This window comes from Taudactylus pleione, unplaced genomic scaffold (genome assembly GCF_031769625.1).
Source record: "Taudactylus pleione unplaced genomic scaffold, aTauple2 ptg000247l, whole genome shotgun sequence".
Lineage (NCBI taxonomy): Eukaryota > Metazoa > Chordata > Amphibia > Anura > Myobatrachidae > Taudactylus > Taudactylus pleione.
Window position 1 is genome coordinate 1410001 of NW_028284649.1, and position 22937 is coordinate 1432937.

At 45.0% G+C, this 22937-nt stretch overlaps 1 protein-coding gene across 2 annotated transcripts in view; it reads right to left on the reverse strand.

Moving 5' to 3' along the window:
• EEFSEC (eukaryotic elongation factor, selenocysteine-tRNA specific) overlaps window positions 1-22937 on the reverse strand; it is a 175338-nt gene that overhangs the window by 33300 nt on the left and 119101 nt on the right. The window contains exon 7 of one of the 2 annotated variants that reach the window (XM_088479853.1): window positions 16090-16341. The exons of the other annotated variant lie outside the window; for it this stretch is intronic. Within the exon in view, the coding sequence (XP_088335979.1) occupies window positions 16091-16341 (251 nt within the window). The 3' untranslated portion in view covers window position 16090. The remainder of the gene's footprint in view (window positions 1-16089; window positions 16342-22937) is intronic. 2 annotated transcript variants of the gene reach the window in all.

Consider the following 22937-nt stretch of genomic DNA (forward strand, 5'->3'; position numbering starts at 1 on the left):
TACCCAGTCACCACCCCCGTCACTCATTCTAGCGGGGCGTCTGTGTGCAGGGTGCGAACACTTCGCGATCGCATGGAATGGTTCGCGCACGTGCCTTATACGCATGTGCAGATTGCAAACATCAGCATGCTACGTGCGAACGCATCCTATTGAACGGGTCAGAATCAGGCCCTATGTTCCCAACCACAGGCAGACAGACACACAAACACGGGTTAATTTTTGTTGAAAGCCAATTAACCTACCAGTATCATTTTGGAGTGTGATAGGAAACCGGAGCACCCTCAGGAAACCCACGCAAGCACAGGGAGAATATACAAACTCCACACAGTTTGTCAATAGTGGGAATCGAACCCACGACCTCAGTGCTGTGAGGCAGTAATGCTAACCATTACACCGTCTGATGTGATTATATTAATGTGCGTCACAAAATTGTTTAAAAAATATATTTTTTTTCCCACCACTATGGAGTAATAAACTGAGCCAGAAAATACAATTATTGGATGATTCGATTATTTTAACAACGTTACAACTGTAAATAAATGTATTTGAGTCTTTGTACAACAGCCCGGGGACTTGGAGGTGTTCAGAAATTCAGCAGCTTCAAGTATTTTGTGTATACACCCTAAAACAGAGTACGCCACATACTTGTTAAAAAAAAAAAAAATTAAACTACTTCCAAGTATCAGGGCTGCACCTGTGAATGGACCTAGTTGGCCAAAATTGTGAATGGAAAAATAAAACAATAATAAATAAAAAAAGGTCAACGTTTCAAAAATATTTACAAAAACCAGAAGGGAAAAAAAAAAAAAAAGTTTTATTTCACCATGTAGAACAAGAAAAATAAATATATCAGACAGCTTGTGTTTTGCTGTTTGTTTATTATATATGTACCTCACTTTTTATTTTCATTCTTTATATGCAGCTGCTCCTAACTATCTCTTTACACTGCACTTTTCTTACTATGGCGGTGCCCTGGGGCAGCTTGGCTGGGCCAGTTTTGGGGGGTCCTGTGCTCTGGATTTGAACCCTAATATGTTAGGGACCTACCCTAAAGAGGTTACCTGGATATGTTGGGTAGGCCCATAATCTTGGCCATGATTATGCTAAAAACCTCTATTCATTGCAACATTTGATTGCATTTATATATATTATTGATGATTTGGAGTTGTGCACCTGAGATTTGTCTGTTTCTGTGTCTGCAATTAGTCTCATCAGGTAGCACCTCCCAGTGTATATATAGTCAGGTTGTGCAGTCCAGGAACCTTTCCTGTATACTCCAATGTGCTTTATTGCACTTCTGAGGGAAAGGAGACGCCCTAACTCTGGACTAGCACCCTTCCTTATTGGTTTAAAAGCATGGAGTATGGTAATGTATATGCACACTGTATTAGGCACAATTCTAGGTAAGTCCTACAAGTGTTATATACTGTAGTGCAACTTTGGTTAATTTTTGGGGCGTGGGTCCCCCTGGATTGCATTGGTTGATCTGTCTCAGGGCACCGCATTATAACACATTTTCCTTTATAACTCATTTTAACCCTTCACTGTGTGTTTAATATATATGTACTTCACTTTTTTATTTTCATTCTTTATTTGCAGCTGCTCCTAACTGTCTCTTTTACACTGCACTTTTCTTACTATGGCGGTGCCCTGGGGCGGCTTAGCTGGGCCAGTTTGGGGGTATCCTGCGCTCTGGATTTGAACCCTAGTATGTTAGGGACCTACCCGAAAGAGTTACCCGTAGGCGGTGGGTAGGCCCATAACCTTGGCCATGATTATGCTAAAAACCTCTATTGATTGCAAAATTTTATTGCATTTATATATAGATATTATTAATAATTTGGAGTTGTGCACCTGAGATTTGTCTGTTTCTGAGTTTGTGTTTTGCGCCAATGCAAGCGCTTTGTTAGATGCTATCCGTCCCGCCATATTATACTGTATATAACTACAAATGAACGATTATCCAATCCATCTCTCCACTGTGTTACAATGTGACATGATGAGAGTCTGTAAAACCCTCATTGTTATTCCAAATATTCAAAATATGTTCCCTCAAATAGTTAGCCCACATACTGCAGGCCACACTTACAAGATATCATGGAGATCACACCCCTTATATCATACTTCTACAATCCCCAGCCTGTATCTTTCTTTCTTTCATATAAGACCCTAATCCTGGGTACACAATGTACGATATATCGCCCATATTGCCTACGAACGTTATACTGTTTAGTGCATCGGCTCATGTGTACACACAATATATCTGTGAACCAAGTTGTTCAGATATATCGTGTCGGCCATGCAATAAATCTTGCCGATACATTGTGCGCATCTATCGGTGTATACGGGCGACCGAATGACCCGTTATGCTGGCCGCAGAAACTGGCAGCAATGACCTCACAGCCGTGTGGGCAAATTTAAATGCCCATCCAAGTTGCGATGTCTGACCAGACATACCGAGCGGCGGATTGGATAAGAGTCTGTGCTTATCAAATCGGTCAGTGGGATGGTCGGCCCGCCTCTATGTGGGCCAGGTGTGTGCCTCACATACGGGACCCCAGGCTTCCTATCCCCGGTCGGACCATATGGCAAACACGCCGAGTGGTGGAGACATATAGAAATCACATATTTTATGGCAATTCCATAAAGTTTGCAGCGCAAGAACTAAAATCTTTTTTTATTATAACCCTGCAAAAGTCCATTTATAAAGCCGAACACAATGGCTTGTTGACAACTTGATTACTCAACTCACGGAACTAAAAATACGACGTAGCGTAGAGACCGCGTTGGAGAGAGGCTGACACAATGCCACAGAAAGGGGAAGCGTTATGCAACAGACAGCTTATACATTTGCAATTGTGAATGTTAACAGATCTTGTGCCCCAGGGACAGCCGACTACAAAAAGAGCACAGAACGTCCGTCTGCGGAGAGATGCCTTGGCCGGGGTGAAAATACAGCTTCTGTGCAGACGAGAAGCCGAGCACACGGATCACAAAGAGCAGATTCTGCACCCACACAAACCGCGTGAAATCCGCTGGGAACAAGACACTGAGCTGGCAGTAGCCGGGGAATCATCCTACCGTAATGTAAAAGTGTGAACAGAAGACACGCTAAGCACTAATACGTGTAAATGCTACTGAGTGTTGCGCTTTGGAAAGAGTAAAGCTGCATACACACACAACGATTTTGTTACCAACGATTTTATGAACGATTTTCTGTCAGATTTTTTAAAGTATAATGAATGATTTTTATGAACTACAAACGATTTTTGCATATTCCCTTAACGATTATCGTTTGACTCAGAAAGTGAACGATTTTTTCAAACGATTATCGTTTACCGATAATCGTTCAAAAAATCGTTGTGTGTGTATGCAGCTTAACAAATAGATTAAATTAGTAGCAATACAAGCTTTCTTCTACATAATTAATAACGCACAGTCAGCAAGCTTGCGAGCAGGACCCTCACTCCTCCTGGTCCATTATTACCCAGTATCGCCTTATTCCGGTTTTCACTTCCAATTGTGAGGCACAACAGTATATGCAGGCGCTATATACAAATCTAAACAATAGTATAATGGTTTGATTTTCTTTAAGTTGCAAATGTAGCTTCATGGAGAAACATATAAGATAATAGGAGCACAGGTGCTTGGTACAAAATCCGGGCAACAGGGCTCTGGGTGTTGGCAACAACTTGTGACAGACGGATAAAAATCTCCCAGACACCTACAGAACGGTATACAGCCATTGGGGGCGATTCAATTCAGCGCGATGTGAACCGCGCTGGGAAGGAGTTTCGGGAGCTATTCAATTCAGAGCGCTGTTAAGTCTGACTAAAGTCACTTAAGTCGGATTAGCAGGGTGTTTAGTCGCGCTAACCAGCATTCTCCGACTAAAGTGCCTGTTGGCACCATGCTAAACTGGAAAACAGTATCGTGGCCGGCGCTTTAGTCGGATTTTTGCTCGCACCCTCAGGAGGGTACGGGAAGAAACACTTTATTTGGGTTAACAGTGCGGTGAATTAAATAACTCCAGGACCTCCTTCCCGGAGCTATTCAGCATCGCGCTGAATTAAATTGCCCCCATTGTGTCAGCATACATGTCAGAGGTGGGTTTATGTTGCGATTATGGCTAGGATAGGATTAGGGTTTAAATTAGGGATGTGCAGGCTCGGCTAGGTTCGAATTTGCACGCCGAGTTCGGATATTTCCCTCCAAGTCTAGGAATGATGTTTGTCCATGCAAGATGACATTTTGCCTCTTTCTGAGTCCCAAACTCCGAACTCGGCGTGCAAATTAGAACCTTTCCGAGCCTGCACATCCCTAATTTAAATACTGTAAAAACGCTATGCCGACGGTCAGCTTGCGCCATGTTGACATTGTGGGGTATATTTACTGAAATGCGGGTTTTTAGAAGTGGAGATGTTGCCCATAGCAACCAATCAGATTCTAGCTATTATTTTCTATTACGTGCTAGATCAAGCCTGGCCAACCTGTGGCTCTCCAGCTGTTGTGAAACCACAAGTCCCAGCATGCCCTGCCACAGTTTTGTTATTAGGGAATACTAAAACTCTGGCACGACATGCTGGGACTTAAAGTTTCACAACAGCTGGAGAACCACAGGTTGGCCAGGCCTGTGCTAGATAAATGAAAAGTAGAAATCTGATTGGTTGCTGTGGGCAACATCTCCACTTCCAAAAACTCGAACTTTAGTAAATATACCCCACTGTGTATGGTGCTGACTGTCGCTATTTTGTACCACACCCCTACAGAAGAAACTTGGGCATGAGTGTAAGATATCAAAAAACAGCGACTGATAATTCACTTCTTAAATGATGATTTTTTTGTATCTATGAGGGGTATTCAATTTGAAACGTAAACTTCGCCGTCTAGGCGTGTCGAAGTTTTCGCCGCACATCGGCGCTTTTGCCGGCGAAAAAGTATCGCACGCGCCCCCGCTTATACCCGTATTCAATTTGAAATCGTCGAAAGCTGCTATTTTGGGGATTTGGGAAGGAGGTGAATAGTATTTAGCAGTTTTTTTTAGCAGAAAATAAGTCGTCCCAGCAAATTTGGGGTACTTGAAAATGGGGGTGAGCATATTTAAAAGTTGCTAAAGTGAAGTTTTAAAAAAAACGTGAAAAATCCACCTGCCACAAACACTTGCAATGAAAAAAACACCTGGGGCATTATTGGGGACCCCCCTAGATTGTAGTTTGCTAGTTTTTAACTTTGAACCCCCAATTTTTTTTTCGCACCCAAAATGAAAGTGCTTTTTTTGGGGTCTTCTGAGGTTTTTTTTTTTTTTTGACACAGTTTACCTTTGGGGGACTGTCTGAAGGTTGCAGGGTGGTTTCTAAAATGTTGCACCCCAAAATCCCAATTCTGCACTTTTTTTCACCACCCATTCCTTGGCGATACTTTTTCGCAGGGTCGAATGCAATACACTTTTTGCACCGGCGAAAAGTTTTCAAATTGAATACGGTGTAAAAGTAAAAGCGGCGAAAATTACGTCATCCGAGCGAAAATATAGCAGAAACGGGGTTTCCGCTCCATATTGAATACCCCTATTTATGTCTGCGGGACATGGACCTTAGCTTATGGCTCAACAAATCCCATAAAGGCCGCACATTCTCGCTGGTCAGTATAGGAATCCCCACTCTCCATATTTCTCACACTCTATTTTTAGCTTTTTTTCTCCCTTTTACTAAAGCCTCTTATTCTCCCCTCCAGTGTCCTCACAGCATGTCCCAGCCCCCGTCACTACTCTGTCTGATGGGAAAGTCAGGTCCTATTTTGTAGACTGTGAGGTCAATGTGTCCAGTGTCCACTCGCCGGCCTCTCCGTGCACTTCCGTCTATTACTCCAGGGCATGAACCTGGCTGCGAGCCCCTCGTTCCCACCAGAAAGTGCCAGGGAGACCAGTTTAGCCGAAAAACCGCACAACGTGGGCATGAGGCTTAGACTGGCTGTCACTCCAGAAGGACGCGAGATAAAGAGAGAGGTCAGATGTCAAACGCTGGACAATTAGTGTCTGAGATTTCTGCAGCTTTTCCCACTTCCCAGCGCGAGGAGCGACGTTCTCACTCCAGGCCTTGAGGCTTTATTTTTGGTGCCCAGAAAAAGCAAATATGTGGGGGGCTAAAAAAAAAAAATCACTGTAAAACGGATGGAAACGTGGAAGTTACGGATCTATTTGTTTGCTCTCCTCAAACCATAATATCGCTGGGATGTCCTCTGCGTGCCCTGGTGAAAGTAAACACGCCGGGCTGCAAAACTTCCCGTATTAACGGAGCATTGTAATAACAGAGTGCGTTCATACAAGTAAACACTGTACAAAAATAAAATGAGCTTATGGGATCTATTTACTAAGCCTTGAATGGAGATAAAGTACCAGCCAATCAGCTCCTGTCATTTTTCAAGCTCATCCAGTGACATGGCAGTTAGGAGCTGATTGGCTGGTACTTTATCTCTATGCAAGGCTTAGTAAATAGACTCCTATATATTATATCGATGCCCTGGGCAGGATAAGATGATGCATGACAGGAGCAGCGCGCTATTCGCGACTTTAATATATAAACAATTACAGATTAACCAGGGACAGAATATTTAGTGAAAGTCACACCGATAAACAGAGGTTTTCATTGTATTCTCTCTCTGAGCGCTTTGTTCTTACACAAAAGTAAGGCATGGCCCTGAGGAGGAGTATAATTACTCATCAGTGCTAGTTATTAGTAAAAGCTTCAATGAAACAGGAGGAGATGGCGCTATTACTACGTCTGCCTCTGATGAACGTGCCCTAATGATCTAAAATCCTACGTTTGTGTTGAACAGATTATGGTTCAGTTTGAATTCCTACAATAATAACGTGACAAAGAAAATTGTACTCGTCTGTGAGGAATCAGTATGATTTACCGCCGGCAGAGGTGAAAATCCAGATCGTTCTTTCTGGTAAGTATCGCTAACCTAATTCCCTACACTAACCCTAACCTAACCCCCCCTGAATCTAACCCCCCCTTCCCCGCAGCCTAACACTAAGTCTTCCGGGGGGTGCCTAACCCTAACCCCCCCCCCTTCCCAGCAGCCTTACAATAAGATTTCCGAGGGGGGGGGGGGGGTGCCTAACCCTACCCACCCCCATTCCCTAGCCTAACCCTAAGTCCCCCCGGGAGCCCCTAACCTAACCCTCCCCCCGTGGCTGTCCGTGCCCGGCTTACCTTCGATTGGTATGCCGGGTGTCGGGCTCCCAGCACAGGTCTCATGACAGGCGTCGGGATTTCGACGCCTGTCAGTAGTATCTTGCCGGGATTAGACAGTCGGGAAGCCAGCGGTCAGGATTTCGTCCGACTGCTTCCCGTCTGTAATGTAGGGAAGTTTAGGCTGCAACTGAGTATTTAAAGTTTACTTATTTTATTTATTTATTAACAGTTATTGGAAGGAATATTATCAGCATGTTGGAGAAAGGGTCGCCAGATGAACGCTATTGGTCTGTTTTCTGGCTGAACTATAAGCCCCAGTGAAGCTGCAAATTATGTTGCTTGCGCCACACATTACACAGCAGGAAAACGGCCCTTCGGTCGCCAAGATCTAGCGCAGGGGATCGAGAGGAAAGCCAGAAGCGAGAGCTCTGGCCACTACAGTTTTACACTGAATTGATGCCCGTCTCCAGCGCTCACATGGATAGGCGAGAAATCACTTTAAAGGTGCGTATCCACTAACGTCGTTAACGGCAGATTGACCGTCATGTTCAGCCGGTGATTGATGTCGAAAACGACCAGCGGGAGCACACATCGCTGGTCGTTTTCGACATTTTCATGCCCGATTCGTGCACGATTAATGAGCGATTGCACGATTACGAAGTAGTAATCGTGCGATCGCTAATTAATATCTGCTAGTTAGCACATTATGCAAAATCATGTTAAGATCAAATACAGGATGTCAACAAGGAAACAAGTAATTGTCATTGCCTAAGTTTTATTACGCTCACCCTTGAAAATAAAAAAAATTACAGAACACGTAAGCTCTCAGGGTCAGGAGATCTGTGCTTGTCAGATATTACTAAATGCACTAATGTGTCAGCGTTGCGAGTCATGTAAAAGGCCTGCACTGCTAGAGTACATACATGTATATCCACGAGGATAGAGGCTACGGAACATAAACTATGTTTTATTAGTCCTGCCTTCATTATAAGGGAATATTACATTAAGGTAACTTCAAAGCTACAGAGTGTGAGCAGACCCAGCTTACAAATAACGCGTCATGTGACGACGGGATGATGGGGGCCTGGTCTAGCAGGCGGCTCTGTGATGATAGACTGCAAGACATGACTGGCGGCTGCCTGGGAACACTGGGCCTGATTCAGAGCCGGTTGCTCTGACAGAGCGCTCGCTCTGAATCAGGGCCGGTCTTTTTTTTTTTTTTTAGAACGGCCTCCTGGCCGCTCGCATAGCTGTGGGTGACCACCAACAGCTATAGTGAGCGGCCAGGAAGATGGTTGCGATGGTCAAGACCATCACGATCATCGGGCTTGCGGCGAGAACCTTGTGGTAGGGTCTCGTTGCCGCAAGCCCCAGAGAGATTTCAGCTCTAACAGAGCCGAAAGCTCTCCCACTGACATCACTCGTGATGTCAGTGGGGTCGCCCCTAAACGGAGGCGTTCCCATGGGAACGCCTCAGTTTGGGCAGCCACTCCCCCGGCCCGCCCACCAAAGGGTGGCGTGCTGTCACTCAACATCGACAGCACGCCCCCTTTGTTGCGAGACCCGAAGCGAGGGAATGCCCTTTGCTATCCGGGTCTCACGCATGCGCACTGGCCCACCATCGACCCGGTTGCGAGCGCACATCGCTTGCGACCGGGTCTGAATCAGGTCCACTGTGCAGCCTCTGACCTAAATATGAAAAGAATGGATCAGGTCTGCTCTATTATTAGGAATGATGCTCTCCTTAAAGATTTCCCAATATTTCATCACCACTCACATCAGTCCTTGTCCCATTGCGGCCTACAGGCTACATAAATCAGTGTTCTCCCCAGAAAATGTTTCCAGTCGGGTGGCATCGAGAAGTAGCCGCGATGAGGCCTTGGCAGAAATTAAATGTTTTAAACCCTGACCGTATAATGATTTAAAGCTTGAAATAACATTTTACATATTAATTCTCCTCTTCTTAGAGGCCCACTGTCGTTTGCAGCTTTTTCATAATCAAAATCTGTAGGATCTGGTCCCTCGAATGAAATCCGCATCAGGTTATTTAGTGCTGGCACCACAGAATGTATTTCTATACAGCTCCCAGATACTGGGCCTGATTCAGACCCGGTCGCAAGCGCTGTGCGCTCGCAACCGGGTCGATGGTGGGCCAGTGCACATAAGCACGACGGAGCCGGCTCCGTCGTGCGCATGCCCGAGACCCGGATAGCGACGGGCAATCCGTCGCTCCGGGTCTCGCAACAAAGGGGGCGTGCTGTCGATGTTGAGTGATAGCACGCTCCCTTTGGTGGGCGGGCCGGGGGAGTGGCTGCCCAAATGGAGGAGTTCCCATGGGAACGCCTCCGTTTGGGGGCGGCCCCACTGACATCACAAGTGATGTCAGTGGGAGAGATTTCGGCTCTATTAGAGCCGAAATCTCTCTGGGGCTTGTGGCAACGAGGCCCTACCACAAGGGTCTCGTCGCAAGCCCGATGATCACAATGGTCTTTACCATCACGACCATCTTCCTGGCCGCTCGCTATAGCTGTGGGTGGTCACCCACAGTTATACGAGAGGCCAGGAGGCCGTTCTAAAAAAAAAAAAAAAGACCGGCCCTGATTCAGAGTGAGCGCTCTGTCAGAGCATCCGGCTCTGAATCAGGCCCACTGTCTCCACAGATTTGTTTTCAGATCCTACACAGACAGAGTGAACGCAGGTCTACTCTCTTTAATGTGTTCAAGCGACTGATACCGCCCGAACAGCGTGCCCTTACTTTTATACAGGGGAGGGATCTCTGCCCTCCAGCCTGAAACCACCCTGTACTGTGACGGGCCCCAACTGCACCCCCCTCTTCCTGCCCCAATGTGCCGCATCCCCGTAAAACCTACTGCCCGGCAACAATGCGCTGCGTCCCATTGCCCAGGACCCTTGCTTGCGTGTCCTTATTGCTGGCTGACACAGATGCCAGACAGAATGGGAGCCTCCGATGGGAAGAACATGTGACGTCAGCGCAGCTCGGTGTCACATCCAACATCTGTGGCAACAAGGACACATTGATGGTGACCGGGCAACAGGGGACACGGCCTATTGGGGCGGGGGGGGGAAGTGCTGGGCGCCCGCACAAAACAGCCATGGAGAGAACACTGTACATGCAGGATACATTTTAGTCAGCAGCTATATGGCCTACCTGTATGTTTTGAGAGTGTGGGAGAAACCTAAGCCACCTGGTGTAAATCCATGCAGGGGAGAACATACAAACTCCACACAGAGCCTCTATAGGGAATGGACTTGATACCCCAAGTCCTGTGAGTCAGCTTTTGTAACCACTGTGCCGCCCAAATATACTCAATAATAAGACTTATACGCTGTGTAAAATTAAATATAAATCACTGGTAGGATACGAGAGAACGGTGTGGCCGTGAGGGGTGGCGATTCATTGGTTAGGGTAGGTCCCCCAACAACTCATATTATACACATTGTTATACCAGGTTCTGGGTCAGCCACTGTCATGTATAGCTGCGGCAGCCTATATCTATTCCGTATGTCCGAATGGTCGCCGGCCCAGAAACGCCCATGTCACGAAAGCCTACGTCCACTCAAGTTGCAACTCACGTGGAAGCTCATTGCCACTGCGGATGCATCCTGCAAAGCACCCGCAGGCCCATTTGTAGTTTCTGCTGCATGCGCTGTCTGAGGAAATTTGCTAAGCGTGTCCGACACAGATTCAGACCTTCTGCCTGTGCTTTTCAGCCAGGTCTCAGAAAAACATCAGTCAGCATTCGTTATTGATGTGTTGCGCTGACAGAGGACACAAGGCTGCTGCACAGACACAACTGCACCCAACACATACAGCATTACAGCACCTTACTGTAGTCCAGGTCAATGATATACATGCATGGCTGGAAAGCACAGAAGGAATCCTGAGCCATTAAATTACTCACATGCAACAATTTAATGCTTCAACATATGTAACAGCAACTAAAATTAATACACCGCTCTTCACTATTGAAAAGTGTATGGAATGACACTACAATATAGTATGATTACACAATTATTGCATGTAAATAGAACATACTGTACACACTTGCCCCCTCAACAAAAAAAGCTCACAGGCTGCTGCAAGCGAAACTATCCAAATGGCGCAGGAGGCGGAAACAATTTAAACAGGAATGGATGCGACTAGGGCAACATTAAAAGACATCTCTTCAAAGCGAGCAGTCACCACTTTTAAAACTTAAAATGATTAGGGTCGGTTTGCACCCCATCACTAAATAGAACCCTTCGTTGGGCGTAGGAGTGCATTGGTGTATATATATATATATATATATATATAGCTAGCATCCAATGGCGGCACCCCGTAGACATAACTTCACTCAAATGTCAAAGCTTACAGCAACGTCTCAGCGCATTTAATAGCGCTTTTCTCGAGTCACATACATGTATGTGGCTTGAGAAAAGCGCTATTAAACGCACTGATACGTTGCTGTAAGCTTTGACTTTTGAGTGAAGTTATTTCTACGGGGTGCCGCCATTGGATGCTATATTTGTCAGTGTTGTTGCGATTGTGATTCACACTGTGGAAGGCACCCGGACCAGTATACATTTATTTTCCTCATGAGTGCCGGAACTTGGTTCTATATATATATATATATATATATATATATATATATATATATATATATATATATATATAAAACCAAGAGTTCATTCATTACACTTTTCAATGAAAGAACAATATATTTTGCAAACCTCTGTATCCGATCTGTTGCCAAAATTATCAATTCCAAATACTTGCAGAGCTAAGAGAGGATACAAACCAGATAAGAGGTATTTACACAGCACTGAGTGTATAGGCTGTTAACTACCCATTGTGCCATTATTCTCTCTTCTGTCGACGGAAGCTCCAATTTTTTATTTTATTTTTCTGCATTTTCAAGGAAAAAAAAAATTATACTTTGTATATATTTAAAAAAAAAAAAAAAAAAAAAAATTGGAATTCATTTAAAAAAAACAAATAAAAACTTTTCAAGCACTTTGTGTACGAATAAGAGCAAAGTGAGAGAGCACGCTATTCCTATCAGCATTCGCCACTGGCAGTTAGTTGCCTACGATTAATTTTTGTTCTTGCTCCTTTCAGAAGTGCGGTTTAATATTCCGGTCTGTTCCATGAGATGATATAAGGCAGATACGGCATTCATAGGAAACCGCAAACACCTTGCACGCCCCCCCCCCCCTATATGCCCCACTTCAAGATAGGAAATATTTAGGAAATATAATATGCGCGCACCGCTGAGAACAACCTGCTCCTTTTGTTTTCGTGTTATCAGCATTCACGCGATAGTGGGAACAAGGAGAGAAAAGGGAATAGACAGACTTATCTTTACGGATAAGTGATTGCATTAGCTTACAAATATAAGTTTCTATTAAGTGCGGAGCTGCTTTGAAAGGTCGGGAGGGGGAGGGGAGGGCGCTACTTTTTTTTTTTTATTAGTTATCTTTTACTTTTTATGTCTGTCAAACGCTTTCGCCGTTAAAGCCTTTGCAATGTACGTATGTTTTTATTTTGGGAAACCATTCACGGAGTGTAGCCTACGCGCTCTTGCTGGGCTGCGAATGGCCGTCTGGGGGTTGCATTAAGTCATATGCTTGGATGGACCAGCTCAGGGGGAATAATAATAATATTGAAATTAAAAATCGTATCACCCGCGCAATGAACCATGGCCGTCGGAGGGAATGTTTCAACTTCGTTAGAGGTATGGCACCAAGCAACTGGTCCTTCGGACAAGAGGGGAAGGTTACCGCCTGGTCAGCAGTCTTCCCCAGAGATGTCAGGGAGGCTCTCCTAACCTTTCCAGATCCATATAAATAAACAGTTGAACATGGAGAGCCTTGAACCGTAGCCCTGCTGTTTATCTAACCCCTGAACTGTGAAAGACATCAATCCCACACTTATTAAAGAAAGACCTAAGCTATCCGGGATGGCTTTTTACTCGAGCCCCTCCCCTGCACATTTACAACCGCACAGGGGTCAGAGAAAGTTCTGATGGGCCATGTCTTACTATAAATAAGAGAAAGTCTCAGTGACTGGGGAGAACAGTGCTATTAGGGTAAACTCAGACAGCTTTAATTAGAGGGACTCGCTAGACTAAAGTATCAATATACAGGGTCATGTTATTCAGGCTGCCAGAGGAGACAGTTATCTCAGGGCTCGTCAAGATGAGAACCGCTGGTGTTTGGGAGTTATTGTAACCTGCACGGAGCGATACTCTTCTAGCAAAAAGAGAATACAATGGCCTGACCAGGCGGAAAACCGAGGGGGCTACTATCACCAGGAATACCACTGTCCCACCAGCCACACTGTTCAGATATTCACAGCTGCAATTGCACGTAGTTCAGATATTCACAGCTGCAATTGCACGTAGCATAAATATAATATATATATATATATATATATATATATAGATAGAGAGAGAGAGAGAGAGAGAGAGGTATTCACAGCTGCAATTGCATGTAGCATAAATATAATAGAGAGAGAATCAGCGGCACTCCGGTCCCTTTGATAATGACAGTAGCGTTGATGTAATTCAACGTTTCAGCGCTTTAATGACCCTTCATCAGGAAACATGCTGATGCTGTTTCCTGACGAAGGCGCATTAAAGCGCTGAAACATAGAATTACATCAACGCTACTGTCATTATTTATCAAAGGGACTGGAGTGCCGCTGTTTACCTCTCCATACATTGTATCAACCCATGTGGCTGATTCCACGGAGGGCACCCGGGCAAGCTATCACAAGGGAACCAATGGAGTGCCGGAATTCCTGCTTGTATGTATGTATGTATGTATGTATGTATGTATGTATGTATATATATATATATATATATATATATATACATACATATATATATATATATCTCTTGGGGACAATTATTATAGAAGCTCCAAAAATTGACCTTTGTTTAGCTTGATTAATGTCATCAGATGCCGTTAGCATGTTGAGACCCCACTCCTCCCTTCAGAGAGGAGTACATAAAGCAAGGGTGGTTAACATGAGACCCTCCGACTGCAGTGGAACTATACATCCCAGCATGAGCTACCACAGTTTTGCTATTAGGGCATGCTAAAACTGTAGGAGAGCATGCTGGGATGTGTAGTTGCACAGCAGCTGGTGGGCCGCATGTCCCTTCAGAAAGGAGATCTGGATTACAAAGGTTGCCGGCCCTCGCTGGAGGACATAAAGCAGGGGTTGGTTAATGTGAGCCACACCAACTGTTGTGGAACTACACATCCCAGCATGACCTACAACAGTTTTGCTATTCGGGCATGCTAAGATGTCGTAGTTCCACGGTGGCTGGTGGGCCGCATGTTAAATACCCCAGGCCTAAAGCCATGCAAGAGCAGTAACACTGCTGGCAGGAACCAGGCAGTGCCATCCATCACTGCTACAAATTGGCGGTTAAAGCGTGAGCATTCGAAATCGCGTGACAGCAGCTTTCCTGAGCACCTGCGCCGGCAATATTGAAATGTTCCTGCAGAACTGGATTGCGGCGAGACACCCATAATTTGCACCACCTTCGTATTTATTATGAATACTGTAGGCCCCTGATATTTAAAAGTACTAAAAATTTACACAGCAATGCCCACTTAAGATGATTTAGTGTAAAAACTTGGGGCTTTGCAGAATTCACAAGAAAAGAGATTAGCATCTGTAGCAGAGCCCACAGGAGTAACACACACGTCAATTGGGTCGTCTTGGTTTTATCTCAGCGCTAAAAGGCGTCTTCAGAAAAGAGCAATGAAAGCACATTTCCAACAATGACTGCAGCGGGTGCAGGAAATTAAATACAAGCAACGTCTCGTCTGGTTCAATCTCTGTTCTAAGCATGTAGTATGTATGGCTGGTAATAAGCACTGTGTGGTTTTTCCTGGGAATTAGCGGGATCAGTGCAGCCCTGTCCTGGTCCCAAGCTCCAGGGATACAGATAGCCCCACAGCAGGAATAGTTACAGACTACGGTTATTTACAATAGAAAATATGACTTCAGCCGTAAGTGAAGCAACATAGTGAGTGGAAAACCAAATGTCAGTAGATGCATCTCTAACAAATAGAATAAGAATGTACGAACAATAATCAAAAAGCAAAAACTATAAAGTAAAAAACCAACAACAAAAAGAGCTAATAAAACTTCTAAAAAGAAAAAGTGGAGGGTTCCCCATATCAACCAATCAGATTATAGCTGTCATTTTCTAGACTGTACTATATGATTGATAGCTAGAATCTGATTGGTTGATAAGTTTGAAAGTTTTAGTAAATCGACCCCTAAGACACAACAGGGTTGCACATATTGGGAGGTCAGCTTATCGTTTACATGTAAATTTGAAGAGGTAATAATTCTTATTATCCTTTATTTATATGGCACCACAAGGAACCCGCAAAGCCTTAAAACGTACATCATTGAGAATAATAAAGCTGATGCACAATAAAAGAATGTAGTGCACCTGTAGCCTGTAAACAGTGAAAGGGGACATTGTGTATGAGGGGGGGGGGGGGGGGGACACACCGATATTCATGAGACTGCAGCCTATCATCCTAGAGACAATGCTGAGGCACTTTGGTTCATTCCAAAATGGCTGACTCAATGACTGCATGCACCCAGTGCCTCATAGCTCACCTGGTTCCTTCACAACTTCAGGAACATTGGCTTATCCAACAAAATGGCAGCCTGCACCGTGTGCGGAGTATTATATGAACCTATCATAATTGTGTTCTGACTGCTACAAAACAGAAGACAAATTGATAAACTATTACCAAATTCAGAGAAAACTTTTTTTTTTTGCTTGAAACATCTACGCTGTGAGAGCTGGGTAACGCTCTGAGAGCTGTCCGCCAAGGAGTCATTTCCTAAAATTACCTCAATTGCTGCCATTAACACCAGCGTTCAACATGGATGTTTTCAAATGACTGTCTGGTGACTCAAAGCAAAGCTGCAGAGGAAGTGAGGGCAGCAGGCGGGGGAACGCGGTCTGAAAATCGCAGGTGCAGGAAGTCTGAAAACGTCCAATTCGTCTTATGGTCTGGGCACAACCAGCAGGGCTGGGTTTAAGTTTTTCTGCGTTGCGCCCACCTATTGTCTCACGGTCCAGCATGCCAGCTTTAAGGATTACTGTAAATGGAAAGACTGTAAGTTTAATGCTGTATTTGACCAGTGACAAAGAGATGGATAAAAAGGATGAAGAATGAACCAGTCACAATTAGATTATAGTAATGTAGAGGGGTCATTAATTGGTGTGTACATACCCTCCTGCAACTTTTACCTCATGCATTGCATATCCCCCATCCAGCCACTGGTTTTTTTAACCGGGGGCGTCGAGAGAAAGGAGGGAAGTGGAAACTACGTACCTGGGGCCGAGCCGGTTGGAGGGTTCTGGGCCGGTGATCGCCCCCACTACTGCTGACCATGCATATATAGCAGCTGCTGCGGCAGTGTCCTCCCACTCCTCACAGTGCCGCTGCTGCCATACATACGCGACAAGGGTCAGAGAGGAGGTACCAGGCGGGGGCACAGATCTCTCCCCCCCCCCCCCCCCGTGTTCAAATTTTTTGAGTGGCCATGTTTCTCAGATTTGGACCCCCCTCCAGTACCCGGGCCCAGTCTTAAGGAGCATACACACTGTCAGATGAACGATTTTTTTTTGAACGATGAAAGATTTGAACGATATCTGAAGAACTATGAACGATATCTGACTGCAAACATGTCAGATATCGTTCTCAGACAAAAGTGAACGTGCATCATTCATCGTTCATAGTTGCACACGAACGATTTCTCCATCAGATTTGAACGATTGAACGATTTTTAAAATCGTTATCGTTCAAATCTGATGAAAAATCTGACCGTGTGTATGCACCGTTATTTTTAACTTTGTCCTGTTTGTATTAGATTCCCTGGGGTATGACGCAAAGCTGCTCTCCTGATACAATAGTCCTAAATGGGAGGTGGGAGTAAAGCAACAAGGAGTAAGGGGTAAATTTACTAAGATGGGAGTTCTATTAAGAAGTGATGCAACCCATAGCAACCAATCGGATTCCAGATATTATCTTCTAGATGGTGCTAGATAAATGAGAAGTACAATCTGATTGGTTGCTATGGGCAACATCGCTTCTTAATAGAACTCCCATCTTAGTTAATTCACCCCTAAGTAACTTTGCACCAGGGTAAACCAATACTGCACTGCAGGGGGTGGGGGGGATTAGGTTTGGGAGGGGTATGTCCTAACTCAAACCTAATTTGCAGCGTAAGAATCAAGCTGCCCAGCATCTGTGGGCTACATGCAACAGCAGCCAGTATTTACCCTGCATGCAAAATTAATAAATGTATTTGCTCCCTTTGCGTTATTATTATCCTTTATTTATATGGCGCCACAAGTGTTCCGCAGCGCCTTACATAGTACATAAACAAATAATTTGACAATTGACTTACAATACAATACAATACAGGACAAGGACATGGATAATATACATTGCTACATTAGTGACCATAACACCCAGATATGCAACAGAGCGTAAGCAGCCAAGTGTTACATGCATTGCAACATGGTCTGTTTGGCTGCAAAGTTAATTGCTCTTTCTTGCTTTATTCCCAGCTCAGAATCAGGCCCACCATTATTTAACAGCAATGCATGGCGGATCTCAGGGCAGCGGAGGCCTGCTGCTATAATTACATGGCTAAAGAGCACAAAACAGGGTTGGAAAATGTACATAAAAAGCCTCATTATACCCAGCAGTATCCTGCAATATTTTTGAGCACATATAACCCCATAAAGATATACAGACCGACAAACCCTGAAATATCCAAGAACTTCCCAGCAAAATGTAACCTTCAGAAAACGACGACGCGAAGGAGAACAGGAACATAACATAATACCACAGCGCTATGTGTGACGCAGCCGAGCACCAGCGACCAAACTGCACCAGGAAAGGACAGAATGTGATTGGTTGGAATGGGATTATGGCGACTTTGGACCCATAAGCCCCTATGACAATGACAAACTAGTGCGCAGCTCAGAATATAAGATTAGAAATAGGAGGACGGTATATAACGGTCACTGGTGCTACGGTCACCGCAAGGCGAGTTCTCTAAGGTACATTTTGGTGTATACATAGATTGCCAGTGAACACTTGCACTAACACAAAGAAGAAAGCGAAACCATATGGAAGACTCTGGCTCAACTAGGGATAACTCGCAACATGTCTGAAGCGTATCAGGGAGATCCCAAAAACGGATACAGGACCGATACAATGGCTATAATTCACAAGCGACAGTAATATAGGTATAAACTCCGGTAAATGATATCCGTGTAAACACAGACTTCTGATGTCATCGCTTCTAACCAGTGAGATCTGATTTCATCACTTTAGTATTCCTATAACAAATATAAAATTTTTATAAAGAATAGTGAATTCCTTCCCTTAAATCATTACAAATTTCAGACGTCACCGTGGATTTCTAAGGAGACAATCTGCAAAATCCTGGTGTGCGCAGAAACGTTTTTTTTTTCTGTTTACAGTACACACATTGTTACAGTCAGCGCCAAACAATGACATTTGTGTTGAGGAGGGGGCTGGGGAGGGGGGGTGTCGAGTCTCTTTAAAAACACTGCTCAAAATTCACTAAAGGTGCCCACACACACAGCGATTTTTCTCCCGATCTGGCCGATTCTGACACATTGGAACGACAGATCGAGTAAAAGATGCCCAAATCGTGAGTCCCCACTCACGATCACGATGTGATGCGCGCCCCCGCAGGTCGCACATCGCATCTTTAGATCTGCCGTGCAGTACGGCACACCTGACAATCTAGACACAAATGCACTGTTTAAAAACTCTGGCTGCAGGAGATCGGATGAAGACTGGACAGCATATCGTGTGCATATCGTGTGCATATCGTGTGCATATCGTGTTCAGAGCTGCCGGGGAGAGTTTCAAGGGAAATTGGACACATCGTCGGATCGTATTTACATCGGTATCTGTGTGGGCACCTTAATTCAATCTTAATACAAACAGAAGCATTGTGTGTGTGTGTGTGTGTTTGTACCTGCGAATGACGCAAAATGTAACTATATTGTATCATTCCTGCCTAGATCTGTGGGCCTGATTCAGAGCCGGACGCTATTTGCGGACGGTCGTTCTAAAAAAGGAGCCGGATATTTAAATTGAGCGCTCGCTCTTTTCGGTGTGTTGACGCCTCTATGTCTGAGCGAGCGTCCGAAAAATGCGCTCGCTATTTTGTAAAGACGCCCCTTTGCCGCTTGCATCACACGTCATCTCCGGTATTTATTAGAATAATCGGGAACATCGAAAGACATCTGAACTGCTCGCAGTGCTTGTGGTAGGATTTTCTTCCCGCTATCGTTGCGAGCAGTTCAGGCTAAAAGACAACCAAGTGACGTGGTCGATGACGCTCCTTTACTAATTATGCTCTCCCATTAAACGCCCTTTTGACTGTTAGGCACGCCTGCGTTCGGCTCTCCACTCCCCCGTTTTCAAGCATCTTCCCCTGTTACCACCCACAAACGGTACGTTCTGTCAATCAAATTAGCAGCCCCTCGCTGTTTTACGAGCGCACGATTTCCGACCGCAATGGCTGTTTTGCGCAATGCGCATTACGGGCCATACGCATGCGCAGTTGTGCGAACATCGCTCAGAGTGGCCGCTTACGAGCGGCTCTGAATCAGGCCCTGTGTGTGCAATCCAGCTGATGGCTCACACAAGGTCATGGTAGGGTACTGTGCATGTAAGACAAATACTCATTTGCAGAGAGGGTTACATACTTAGGCAAACCGTTATCCAATCTATTTTCTTAAAGGTAATATGATGTGTTCTTATTAAGCTGATAACCGGGGATGCCTCTGACAGTTTAGCTGAAATTCCCCTTTCAACTCGGGTGCTGGGGGAATATCTGTTTGGCTGGGCAATCAATACGATTAAATGACTGCCGCCAGCCAGCGCTTCTATCCCACTGAAGGATGATGTCCATGAGCTGGTTCACCAACCTTCTAATGAACTTATCTGCTTTCATGTCATACCGTCTTAACTCCGGCTGCGAAGACAATTTGTACAACCGGATCGTGCCTGGGAAAGTGTGATCCTTCTGTTGCAGTCTATCCGTCTTCTATATCCCTCCTCGCTCCACAATAGGCGACGCGGGCGCAGGAGCGGAATCCGTGGCTGTGATACAATGCGTATTATGGTGACATAATTTAATTCCCCTGCACATTTGCAATTTAATCATTTGCCCTTCTTGTTTCCATGAGTGGAACTATTTTTAAACCAGGATTACAGGACCTGTGAGAAACCCCCATTCATCTGGATAGGAAGCTCTTTAGCCGGCTATTGTGCCGAGAGCTACATGATTAGTCTGACTAGCATCGGCCCAGATAACGGGAAAAAAAAAAAACTGCGTTCCTGACAAAAGAGCCGGTCGACATTGTGACAGAGTAATTTCATCAAGCCCTTTGACTGCAATGGATTACTTCAATGGGCAGAATTAGCCATTACATAAATACACAGTTACCCCACCATGACAAACATTTTAGGTTATACGGTAACCTAGACAACGATATAACAACATATACATATCTGTAAGTCGATATTCTACCCTGTAACGTGCAGAATTTTAAGTTTATACACATTACACCAAGGCATGTAACGTTCTGCATTTGCATTCCTGGAAGGTATGTATTAAGAAAGGCAGGCAAAATATTCCTGTCGTTGTACTAAAGCTGGGTACACATTGGAGCGATGTCGGGCCGATTTGTTGTTTCGTAACGACAAATCGCCTACAACGCTCAGTGTGTACGCGTGATTGCGCGCCCGCCGCTGGTCGCTAGTTGTCCGTGCTGCACATCAAAATGAGTGACAAAGCGATATGGTCCATAACGCTTAGTGTGTATGGCCAACCAGGCGATATGTCGTTCCAGTTTGGCCTCTTGCCTCTCCCAGCCAGTGATCTTAAAGATGGTCATTCTAGTTTGTACAGGAGGAACGATAAATCGTGTATGAACAAATTATACGATAAATCGTTCAGTCGTTGGCAAGATTGCACAGTGGGTACACAGTGGCTCAATATCGCTTGTTCTGGGCTCAAGAGAAATTGCCGGGAAAGTCGGAATGAACACCAGTCGCTTCAGTGTTCCCCCAGGTTTATATTCTGAAAACTATTTGCGACTCTTCTTGCGGAGCTTAATTTGCACTAGAGTACCACTGTTTTTGTCTCTAGCAAATAATCCTTTTAGCTCCTCACAAAGCCGCCCCCCGTTATTTGTGTGCGATTACCCTCTGGCTGTACAGTAGCATGCGGGATGTGAGGCAGGAGGCAGGCCAGGTATTAAGACACAGAAAACGACGGACCTTAAAAGTCTGCTTTGTGCCTCATTGAAAATGACAAAATAAAAAGGGTCCTTTGTCACCTCCCGAGGACTCATTGACTTTTACTGAATACACTTTTTTTTTTTTTTCTTGCATTCTACGTATTTCAATCATTTCACCTTTATATTGTCAGGAGAAGACAATCACCCAAACTACCGCGCTATTACCAAAACTTTCTGTTCCCGGAATACAATCCATACTTGCCTACTCTACAGGAATTGTCCGGGAGAATCGGGAAATTTGGGTTGCTCTCCCGCACTCCTGGTACAGCAAACCAGCCTCCCCAATCCCACCCACTTCCCCGATGACGGGGGCAGTCCAGGAGCTTGATGCAGCAATCCACCGTGAACGGCGGCTCCATAGCTCCACCCCCTGCGGCACAATGCCGCGATTTGAAGAACCGGACAGCACTCTGATGATGGTGCAAACGACTGCGACACCTGTGCCCCCACTCTAGTAGAGTGATAAAGTGGAGAGTGATAAAGTACCAACCAATCAGCTCCTAACTGCCACATTACAGGCTGTGTTTGAAAAATGACAGTTAGCAGCTGGTTGGCTGGTACTTTATCACTTTCCATTTTATCACGCCCCAAGGCTTAGTACATCTACCCCGGACGGGATGCATGACGCATTGCATTCGGGACCCCACCGCCCTTCGCACGCATGCCGGTATGCATGAAGAACACCACTCTCTGGGTAAGAGCGGCCCTTTGCGATGGAGGGACTTCCCAGTCTCGCGCCGCACTTTCCCAATAGAAGCCGTTACCCACCGCAACCAAGTCCCGGAGTGCATCGAATTCCAGGGCTTGGTTGGCGCATAGGAGAAATGCGGTTGAACCCACATTTTCGGGGTTTGACCACATTTCGCCCTTTGCTGCATCCCGACCCTAGCGAGGGGCTAAATATAAACTAGCAAGTGATGAAATGTATCCAAAGCATGAAGTAGGGCTGCAACGTATCTTAGGATAAAAACAAATCTTCCAAATGAAATAAAAACATGACTGAAGAGCACAGAGTAAAACCATGAAGATCGCATTGAAGCAGAAGTTGCATGAGGGTATATACTGTGCTGAGTACATGGGTTTGAAAAACAAAAAAACAGAGATAAAGGACTGCGGCTCTGGCAGTCTACAGATTGTTGGCTGGGAATCTGCAGACAGACTCTTGGCAAGGAGACTCCTGGATAAATCGGGGTAACGAAAACACGAGTATCCCCGCGGGAGCCATGCCTTAAATACGCTGCATTTTACAGTAAGAATTGTGCAGTACTCCAATACTAATTTACAAGGTCATGAAACACACAGAATAACTTGGTGAAAAGAGGAAGTGAGAAGG